The sequence below is a fragment of the Nomascus leucogenys genome, chromosome 16 (genome assembly GCF_006542625.1).
Source record: "Nomascus leucogenys isolate Asia chromosome 16, Asia_NLE_v1, whole genome shotgun sequence".
In the NCBI taxonomy this organism is placed as follows: Eukaryota; Metazoa; Chordata; class Mammalia; order Primates; family Hylobatidae; genus Nomascus; species Nomascus leucogenys.
In genome coordinates this window covers 70,698,497-70,710,188 of record NC_044396.1, presented here as the reverse complement: position 1 = coordinate 70,710,188, position 11,692 = coordinate 70,698,497, and the positions used below count along the sequence as shown (strand labels likewise).

Genomic DNA, 11,692 nt, shown 5'->3' with positions numbered 1-11,692 from the left:
AAATGGCTTAATTTTCAAGCATGTTTTCCCATCATGATGGCTTCAAGAACTAAAGGATAAAATACTCACAGTCCCAAGTTCAGTGGAATAAAGATTTCTCCTTACCAAAAATTCTACTTGGGAAATGAACCTCATTTACTCTGGGCAGTTATATATCCACACCTAGAGGCAGGACTAGAAGGAATTACATGCCATTACATGAATAAGGGTAAATGGCTTCAGGAAAGGCAAAAGAAAACAACATCCCCTGCAATAACACACTGGGGTTGTTGCAAAAAGAAACAAAGAAAACTCATCCCAGTGCCTGTAATTTTGACTAAGACAAATAATAAACTAAGTAATTCTTATTGCTGGACAAAATTTTGACATCCAGAAAATATTTTCCTGTACTGACCCCCGTTAAGGCACACATTACATGCCCTACTGGAACCTCCATGATGTACATAATGTTCTGCCAAAATGATAAGGGGTAATTAGGTAAAGCTGCAAGATGGTGAGATTTTAGCTGGGTTGAAAGGGAGCAGAAGATTTATCCAGGCTGAGAGGCACAGAGAGGTCATTCTAATGGGAAGTAATAAAACAAGCTGATGACTATGTATTTTTTTATCTAAGAAAGAGTGATGTCAGTAAGATGGGCATTCCAACCAATAGAAAATGGCATATGAAGTAGATGTGTGAATATTCGTAGAAAGATTTTGCATACCTCCAGCAAAAATAACATTTACAAAATTAAGTTGTTTAAAATGCAATTAGTGAGGAAAGATTTTTAAAGAGCTCATTCGACATAGTTCTTTGAAAAGATATTCCTCCTTAAACTGATCTCCTTTCAGTGGGGTGGCCTGTGTACAAACATAAATTTGACAAATTAAGTTTAGAGCTCTTCATTATAAGACACAATTAACTTACTCCAATAAAAAGGATGATTTATTGCTTTAAGAATGTTAATAAATGCCCCAGCCACAACTGAGAAACAAAACATACTTTAGAACAAGAATACTATATTAATATACATGATGTGGGTTCTAACTAGTGCCAAAATGAGAAATAGTTCCTGGATTTCAGATAGAGCCCTGTCCAACAACAACCTTATTTTGAGGATTTCAAAGGTAGATTTCAAATAAATTAGAAAAAGCAAGACAGAAACATTTAACTAAATGTGAAAAGAGACTTTTTAAACACATTAAGAGTGCCAACCATAAATAATTTTTGCAAGCAATATTAAGGCAGACTTACCATCCTTCCGGTAAAGCACCTACATAACACAGTAAGAATCTTTATTTCTTCTGGCCATGATGAATTCATATGAGTTACCCCATTTTCAAAAAGATATCTACAGAAGGCTCTCCTGGCAGCCAAAAGCAGTATTCTCTCAAAATAGAAACCTCTTCTGAGTTCGACTTAACAGGTCTGTTATGATCATCTCAGGGAATTTACCAGTCTGAGGAGCTCTATTACATGTAAATGTAAATTTCTTCCAAGGCTTGAAGAAATTCACTCCATATTTCGGGAAATGAACGTGTGATTTTTTTTACGTGTTGTTTTAATAAATGAAACAATATTTCTTTCTATGAGGCACCTTGAGCTACTGATTAAAAGCTGTTGTATGTTTACAATGAAGCAAAAATGCATTCAAACACATGAATATATGAGACAAAATTATTCAATAGGCCCAAAGGCAAGTGAGGCTTGTATAGAGGCTAGGGTAAAGTAAAATAATCAATTCCTATTCCAGGTAGTGAGTAGTATTTGGTTTCCTAGCAGCTGAGGCAAAAATGGAAAGATGCCATGCATTACAAATTAATTACAATAGTTAGTACAGGTAGAGCAGCAGGGAGGCCTAAAGGTAAAGTTAGCACTTTGTTTCTCAGAACAGAGCTTTGATCTTTTCATGTGCACTTATCTGAAACCCCACATTCAGCACCACACAACATAAAACACAAAGATTTAGTCTTGTTTAAGTTTTATCTTATAGCTGCATGTGTGTGCACGTGCATGTGTATGTACGCAGGTGCATGTGTGTGTGGCCAGCTGTCTGTCTCATCTATAAAAGAACATCAATATATAAAACATAAAACTAGCAAACATCTCATTTTAAAAACTAGATCCCAAGAAGCCATCAAAATGAATTAAGAGTAAAATGCATCCCTGAATAAATCCACTGTGTGCTGAAAGTGACTGAATCCCCACAAAAGACATAATAAATTGAATTGTTGCCTGAGGATATTTAAGATTGAATGTCCACCAAATACAATGATTTTTTGTTTTGCAGAATTTTATGCTGAGTTGTTCTTTACAGAAGTAATAATGCCGAAAGACCCATACTGCTTCCTAAGTTTACGCTTAGACAATATGACAAGGTTATCAGTATAAAGAAGGGCACTTGTATTTCTCTTTGTTGCAGCAGGAGGAGGTAAAGTTGATTCATTTCATAGTTGTATCATGTTAATATAGATTAAAAAGACAGGTGTTAGAACTTAGTCTTTTTTGACCTCATTTAGGGCTAGCTTTCCTTCAACACAAGCATATTTTTACTTGCTCTAATTTTGGCAAATATATTGAATGAAAGACATTGTAATACCTGAGGGACCATCTGGATTGACTGTCTGGATTGGTTGGCCCAAAGACACTTATTATCCAGAGAATCAGTCAGATGATGGAGCAATGATGAAGTTTACAAATGGCTTTGAGATGCCCTTAAACCTGAGGTATGTCAATGCAAGTGCATAAAAATAGTTACATTTTCAATTTAAAATACAGGAATTGGAAAGACAACGTCAAGAGAATGGGAAGACAAGCCACAGACCAAGAGAAAGCATAGCAAAAGACACGTCTAATAAAGGACCTCTGTCCAAACATACAAATAACTCTTAAAACTCCACAATGAGAAAATGAACCCAATTTAAAAATTAGCAAAAGCCCTAAAGAGCCACCTCACTAAGGAATATGTACAGACGGCAAGTAAACGTAGGAAAAGATGTTCAATATCATATGTCATTAGGGAATTGAAAATTTGAATAAAAACAATATACCACTACACACCTCTTATAGTTGCCAAAATCCAAAACACTTACCATACCAAATGCTGGCAAGGATGTGGAGCAATAGGAACTCTCATTAGTTATTGGTTGGAATGCAAAATGGTACAGCCATCTTGGAAGAAAGTTTGTCAGGTTATTACAAAACTAACTCTTATCATACAATCCAGCAATCACATGCCTTGGCACTTGCCCAAATGAATTTTAAAATGTGTGTCTACACAAAAACCTGCACATAGATGTTTATAACACTTTTTCTCATAATTGACAAAATTTGGAAGCAATGAAAATTTCCTTCAATAGGTGAGTAGATACTGTGGTACATCCAGACAATAGAATATTATTCAGCACTAAAAAGAAATGAGCTATCAAACCATGAAAAACATACACAACTGAATGGTTGTGTATGTGTGGGAGAAAGAAGGAATATAGGAACTCTCTGTACTTTCTGCTTAATTTTGCTGTGAACTACAACAGCTCTAAAAAAAGTTTATTAATAAAAAACATGATGATTTCCTATATTGCATTGAAACTAACTTCATGACTTGCTTTATTCTCCTCTTACAGGGATAGAAAGAGTGATTATATGTTTATATTCCTCACTTATAGAACAGCTGACTCCTAATTTTTACTTTATTTTCGATCATTTTCCTCATTTTCTGTATCCTACCAACTCTGGCATATGTCAAATAACAACAACAACAAAAAAGAATGCTGCTTTGAGAGTGGCAATCAAAAGCATTGTTTGAAAAGTGACCAAGATTATTTAAATAAGCACCTGGAGACCAACTAGTTGAAACTCTTTGAGAAACCCTGACTGCCTCAGCCTTGCTAATCTCTTTTCTTATTACTCATCAATTCAAAATTCCATTAATCTCCAAGCCTGACTAACATGAGAGTTTTCCAGAATGATCGGTCAGAAACACGTTCTTCTTCATGGTACTTCTTGCACACCTGTCACAGTCACTTTCCCTCAGGATTGTTCAGAAGGCATGATCACATCCCCCACAAAGGACATTTTCTTCCATCCTTGTCTCTTTCTTAGATAGTACCCAGAAGTGCCCCAGCAGACTTTCACTCAATACTCACTGGCCTAGATTATTCTTCAACTGAAGTTGGCAAGTGATTGGCAAGAAAAATTACCCTGTTTGGCTATGATCAATTACAATTTATACCCCAGGACTGAGAAGGGGGTTGGCTATGTTTACTTATCACATGGAAGAAAAGTCCAGGTATTATAAAGTCTCACCTAAAAGAAGGGGTAAAAGAAAACAAAAATGAAAAAGAAGAGGGAGGAGGAGAGCAAGAGGAGAAGGAAGAATAAAAGAAAGGGAGTGAAAATATCTTTGGGATAAATAACCAACAGCATCTATGTACAGTTTTATAAAGACAATTTCAGTAAAGTGTAAGATTTAAAATTCTATTGAAGCAAACATGAAGAGAAATTAGATGAGGAAATAAAGACAGTACACACAAACTATATTTTAAGGGATATTGATGTAAATGGAAAAAAGATATATCCAATAGTTTCCAGAGAAGAATATAGGGTCAAAGAAGTTTGAGTTAGTTTTAATTTTATTTTTAAGATAGGTAATATTGTGGCCTATTTCTAGGCCAATATGAATAATCCTGAAAAGGGAAAGAAAATGATGTAGGAAATGTGAATATCACAGGATCCAACTCCTGGTGAAAATGACATGGAAAGGATTTAAGTTACTGATAAAGAGTTTTCTCTTTGCAACAGAATTATGTACAACCTTTTAATAGAAGAGATAAGTCAGTAGTTGAATACAAGTGCTGAAAGATTGATTGAACTGTTAGTAGGAAAAAATGATAGTTCTTATGCAATTATATTTCTTTTCTTTCTAAAGTGAGCTTCAGTGTTACGAAAAGAGAGTAGGAAGATAGAGATGTTTGAAATTTGGGGAGAGGGGAGAATGTGTGAGAATCTCAGAGAGAAAGGAAGTGCATTTTCTTGAGAAATATTATGAGGAAGCTTAGTAACATTGAGATTTTTAGCAATATTTTTACTGTTATAGCATTGGCACAGAAGGAATGGATAATTTGGTTGGGTGAGTTTGGGGTTTTGCCAGATAAATAGTATAATGGAGGGAAGATGAAGAAAAGGAGTTAAAGGTGCTTTTAAAAGAGTGTTACAGTACTAGCCCATGAAAATTTTAGGCTGCATAGGGGAAAGAGATGTAAGAACTGAATAGAGGTGATAGATGGTGAAAAGGAGTCAGGTCAATGGGTTTAAAGTTTGAATGAGGTCAAAGAATGTTTGTTTGGGGAATATAAAAGGAAGTCACTAAAAAATTGAAGGTGTGCAGAAGATGGTCAGAGAAGAGGGTTGGAATTAAAATGTTGAAGGTGCTATAACTATTGATGATGACAAAATGGCTGAACTAGAATGCAGAAAAAGATAGTTGAAGCTAAAAATAGTTGGGACACCAGAAATGGGATGGACTATTCACTTATTGGATTCATCACTTATTTGCTGTTAACCTTGGATAAAGTAGTTAACATCTATAGTTCTTGGATTCTTCATCTTAAAAAGGAGGATAATAATATAAACCAATTCATAGGGTTGCTGTGAAATCTAAAAATGTTCATTATGTAAAATGCTTTTGACAGTGCCTAGCATATCGTAAGCATTCAGTTAAGTGTTCCCAGTTACTACTATTTGCATTTATATCATGTATTTATTACTTTATTTTTAAATGGTGAAGTTACTGAATATGTTAAGTATTCACTCTATAACAGGAACTGTTCTAAGCACTTATCTTTTTTTTAAATCTCATTTAATTATCACAGTGTCCTTACAGGTAGGTACTATTGTTATACCCATTTCGTAATTTAAGCGACAGAGCATAGCTAGTAAGTGACACAGACATGCCTTTAATCAAATCAGTCTGCTTCCAGATTCTCCATCCTGAAACACCATCCTATGCAGTGATTGACAGTGGCATAGGTGAATCCAGGTGATGAGAACATAATGAGGAGAAGACATTTGGAGGGAGAGATATGAAAACAACAAGGAAGGGTAATGGATAAGGAAGTCTATGACATGCACATCAAAGAATCTGGGGTTTTGAGGGAGGAAGGAAGAGAGACAGCCTGGAAGTGACAGTGGGGAACAAGGCTGACAACACACAGAAGCATTTCAAGTATTTCCGACCAAAGGACAACGTGAAAAAATAGCTTCAAATTTGGTCATCCAGTGAACTTGGCAGTTCCTTAGGATTCTGTCCTTGTCATTGTATTTTTATCCCAGGGAGAGAAAGTTCTTGTGAAATTCTTGTCCTCTACCCAATCTTGCTAAGAATCATACTCAGTTTAGGGGCAAAGCTATAAGGCTAATCAACCAGTTACTAAGATGATTTGTTTTTTTTTAGTGGCTCTCAGACCAGTTCCCACATGAAAGCATTGTTTTAAAAACAAAGCAAATTCTCAAATGTGGGGACTTTTCTGGTACGTGAGATATTGCAAATAGTGTAATTATATACAACGTTCCTAATTCCATTTACTTACATGACAGGTTCAAAAATCAATCAATCAATAAACCAATCAAATGCTTTTCATAACCAAGTAGTTATAGATGAGGGATTAGCAAAATGCAGCCAATGAAATAAATTCAGTCTGTCACCTGTATTTACATAGCCTGAGAGCTAAGAATTACTTTTACAGCTATAAATGGGAGAAAAAGGTTAAATGACTAATAGTATTGCATGACATGCAAAACTTATATAAAATTAAAATTCTAAATGAAATAACTAAAATCTCATTACAAATCAGCATTAACAGGTAACATTTGCAAAAACATATTTGATCAGTTTAAACCCAGATTAAATAAAATGTTTTCCCCCCAAAGAGTTCCATTCTTATCTTTCCGTTACAGAAATGTGTATGTGGTCATTATTATATTTTGAATTCCATCAATAAAAATCTTTTTTTTGCTATATATTTGCTATATCACCTACATAAGATTCTCAATTTTGTCTTTTATCCTGAGTTGCTTAAGATATTTGATATCTGGACTCTTACAGAAAAACTTTGCTGATTTTTGGTCATAAATAATGAGTAGACAAAGTTTATATTAGTGTAGGTATTATCATATGAATATTGTGAATGTGATACCTGGGTGTCTGTGTATAAATGTAGCCATTTGATCACATATCATTCCACTCACAGACATTTATTGAGCACCTATTCTATGCCAGAAACTGTCCTGGGTGCTGAGAATACGAAGTTGAAAATAGGTAGTCATTGCTTTTAAGAAAACCAGTCTTATTATTTTATTGTGGTGGTAATTTTGATAAAATTTAAGAAGAACAAAGAATTTCTACAAAATTTTCTTTTAAATGAATATGCCTCTTCTTTCTCCAACTCAATTGCCAGCTATTATTGGTTACTGAATTTTATTATTTTATAAAACATTTGATGAATTCACTGGCTTTCAGTCTCAGCTAGAAAATTGGAGTGGGCAAACAGGACATCTCTCCCGACTTTAAACACCTTTGGAGTAAGGTTCTTGTGATCTCTCCTATGCTTACCCCCTATTATGTCATTTGATTTTTTTTTGGTGTGGGGGGGTTCCTGGCACGTTACTTGGATAAAGTCATCCAAGGTCTGTGTCTCCGCCAAGCTGAACTGAGCATTGTCAGTTATCATAGCAATTGTGTTGCTCATCAGCAGAATTGAGACCCAAAGCCATTTCCATAGTTTTCAGTAGCTAACGCTTATCCTTTTCTTTCTAAATTGTCTCTGACATCAATTGCCCTGCAGGATTTCAGTGTGGGTTTAGGGGATTGAACAGCCAACGAATTCAGGCTGTTCTTATAGCATGCAATCATAACTTGTGTTTAGCTTTCATAACAGAATCTTATCCAAAACCGTCTCAAAGATGCCAAAACCAATCTGAAACCACTTCCTAGGTCCATTGCATAACAAGTGGATATGCTCTTCCCACCACATGATGAAGGGCACTAGGCAGCTAGATATCTGATCATATGAATGGTGAAAGTATTTGTCTCGCTGTTATATTTAAGCTACAAAACTTGCAAGATTTCTGGTTCCACATTGTTTATTGAACATTTTTCTATTCACATTCATTGCTATTCCATCTTTAATGCCTGAGAAGAGTCTATTGCTATCTCTTTTCCCTCACATCCTAGAGTGAGTCTAATTCATTAGCCCTCACTTTTAAATGCACTGCTTAAAGTACAGTGTTATTCACTGGGAATGTTCTACCATAGCTTAAAGTTACCGTTAGTAAGATTTTGCCATTTTTCTAAGTGTTTGCTGCTTCCAGGGCCTAATATTTATACACGTAAATGTAGGCATAGCCAGAAGGTGGAGTATTCAGTTCTTCAGAAATTAAGGGGTCTCATTTTTATGTTGAATCTGGACTTTGACCCTCAGATACCCTTGATCAACTTAACCAATGATTTTCCCTACCTAAGCACATTAGAAAAAAAGGTAGAAAGAGCATAGAGCACAAAAATCCGGTGAATTTCTTAAAGCCAGAGTTCCCAGCCCTTGCAGTATTGCCATTTACTTCCAGTTTCTGTTTGATCCAGTCAGGCATCTGAGGCCTCTAAATGGATCCAATCTAGTTAACGATCAGATCCAATACAATCATGGACCCAGTCCAATTTCTGTCATGACTGCTGAACCCAGTTTAGATCCAAAATTTGCTGAAACTTGGAAAGCTCAAAATACAAATCCATGCAGCTTTGGAATCAGAGAACTTACCCATGATCCTCAGGTGCTACCAGAGGGCAGTGGACACAGTGGGCCTGGCAGGCATCTCACTTGGTGCTCCTGGGGGCTACTGGGGGTCTACTGCAAATCCCACTCTGACATCTTCTGCAAGAAGGAAAACATTAGACAAATTAACAGAATTTAATTGAGCAAAGAACAATTCAAGAATCAGGCAGCTGCCAGAATCAGAGACGCAGGAGCTGCCACAATAGGAATTTCAGGGAAGGTCAAGGGCCTGGGGAATTTCCTCGGGTGGTGGTGATACAGATGTCTTTTAGTTTACCTCCCGAATGAAGGCAATTTTCTCAGAATTTATTTTAGAAGGTTTTAGTGCCATTAGAAGTAAGTCTCCTACTCAATTTGCCTGGTTCTGAAACCAGCTTTTTCCAATTGTATAAGCAAATAAATTATTTTAGGCATTTCAAAAGACCCCCTGAGGGAAATATATATATATAAAATATACATAACTTTTGTAGAAGTAGGATATTTGGGAATTCAGGCTTTTATCTGCTACCTACAGATCAAAAAATAGGAGAGAAAGAAAAATGAGTATTTAAGGGTTGCTTTGACAGAAATAAAAGAACCAGGGGACACAAAGATTTTTTTTAACATATAAAAAGCTTTTTTATTTCCCAAGTGTCCTGTTTCCCTAGCTCTGTCAAACACTATTGAGCTTATCTGCCTGGGAAATAGCAGGGCTATGAGAATCCTCATTTGGTTCAGCAGCCACCTGTTACCCCAAATGTCTTCTGTGGTAGCAATGTTGATTCTCTCTGAATCCTGCCTCCATGAAAAAGAAGTGCCCATTCATTTCCTTTTATTTTACAAATACACAAAGCTGGGAGGTTGTGCTGTAGCCAGAGCACATTGTACGAAGAGGAGTTTGGCAATGCTGGAATAGGAAGGAATAAAATAACAGATTTAAGGCTGGAGGGGAAAGAAATTGGAGAAAAAAAGTGAGAGAAAAATTAAGTGTGCAGGGAGGGCAAGGGTCACATCTAAACCTAATGGCCAGAGACCAGATTATGCAAATTCTTCCAGGCAGCTCCACACTCTGCTCCACCCAAGCACCCAGCCAATGAAAGAACATTTCTTTAATTGATTTTTCATGGTATCTAAAACTGCCAGCATTATCTAAATTCTTTAATGGTATAAAAAAGAGACATTTTAACTTAATGAAATCAATTTGATGCCATTTTGATAAGAAAGTAATATATGAAGTGATTAATAAATTTGGGAGTTTGATCCCTATCTATACCCACTACCATCAAAATAACAGCCTTCAATCAATTCCATTTAGTGCATTCCATGTTTCTGGGAAGACATCACCATGCCCTCACCTTCGGCATAATCCTTAGAGCCATTCTAGACTCCTCTATCTCTTTCACCATCTCCCCAAGCTTTGGCATAAGAAATTACCAATACAGGCAATGTCTGTTTCCTAAATATCTCTCAAATCTGTCCTCTCCTCTCTATCCACACTACCACTACTTCATCCTGGGCCATCCAATTCCTCATCTGGATTTCTGATATGAACTAAGTGGTCTTGTCTCCTGACTATGCTTTAAAGAGACAATTTGCTAACCTGCAAATCTGTTGTCATCATCTTCTTGAATATCTTTCTTTGGGGTCCCCCACAGCCCTCGGAATAAGGCTTACACATATCCCTATCCTTACAGGATGCTTCCTTAATGCCCTTTCCAGAACAATCTTCTGTCTTTAGGGGCTATCCATGCTATGCCATAGTGACATTTCTTCCAACGTTTTATGCTGTCTCATGCCGTTGGAGCTTTGTTGTGATACTGAATACTCTTGCCTATTTGTCTCATGGAACTGTGTGTTCATAAGTGTACAGACCATGTCTTATTTGTTGTTGTAGCCATGGCACCTGGCATAGTGTTTGGCACATGGTAGAATGAGGCAAAAAACTGGTAACTTTTAAAACAAATTGACAATTTTAAAAGGAAGGAGTGTTTGTGAGCTGGATACAGGTACCATAGTCATGACTGTGAAGCTATCCCTGACTGTCCTAAGAAAACACAATGGTCCTGAAAATTTGGGCCAATGGGAGAAGGCTAATGTGGCTGATGGTCACCAGAAAAAAGAAAAAAAATAAATGCTTAAAAGAAAACTGTCACTCCTCTCTCCGGTCCATACCTCCAAGATGACAAAGAAAAGAAGGAACAACCGTCATGCCAAAAAGGGCCACGGCCACGTGCAGCCTATTCGCTGCACTAACTGTGCCCAATGCATGCCCAAGGACAAGGCCATGAAGAAATTCGTCATTCGAAACATAGTGGAGGCCGCAGCAGTCAGGGACATTTCTGAAGCGAGCGTCTTCGATGCCTATGTGCTTCCCAAGCTGTATGTGAACCTACATTACTGTGTAAGTTGTGCAATTCACAGCAAAGTAGTCAGGAATCGATCTCATGAAGCCTGCAAGGACCGAACACCCCCACCCCGATTTAGACCTGCGGGTGCTGCCCCACGTCCGCCACCAAAGCCCATGTAAGGAGCTGAGTTCTTAAAGACTGAAGACAGAATATTCTCTGGAGAAAAATAAAATGGAAATTGTACTTAAAAAAAAAAAAAGCAAACTGTCTACTGCATAATTTTGCAGAGGGCTGGCCCTGTTGTAAGGGATGGCTCGAAAGGAAATTTCTGCCCGATACAGGAGGAAAGAATACCAATTATTTTTCTCTTAAGCAGGGCCAGGCCAACTCAACAGAAAACCAGAGAGGATGGGCAATGCATTCCTGGAAGGAAGCTACTAGTGCTGGTGCCATCAGCCTGGTTGATGAAAGAGACATGATCTAGGAGCCACCCAGCTGAAAGCTGGTACACCACAGACAGACATGCTTCTTGGAAACGACCTCTGGCAATTAGGAATTCAA

At 37.0% G+C, this 11,692-nt stretch overlaps 1 protein-coding gene across 1 annotated transcript; it reads left to right on the top strand.

Annotated features, from left to right (window-relative positions):
- The first annotated feature begins 10,962 nt into the window (after window positions 1–10,962).
- LOC100599065 (putative 40S ribosomal protein S26-like 1) lies at window positions 10,963–11,310 on the top strand. The gene has a single exon (XM_003256153.4). It carries the CDS (start codon window positions 10,963–10,965, stop codon window positions 11,308–11,310), a length of 348 nt encoding a protein of 115 aa, XP_003256201.2.
- Window positions 11,311–11,692: the final 382 nt, after the last annotated feature.

Coding starts and splice junctions, on each gene's coding strand:
- LOC100599065 (XM_003256153.4), top strand. CDS start 10,963: ATGACAAAGAAAAGAAGGAACAACCGTCATGCCAAAAAGGGCCACGGC.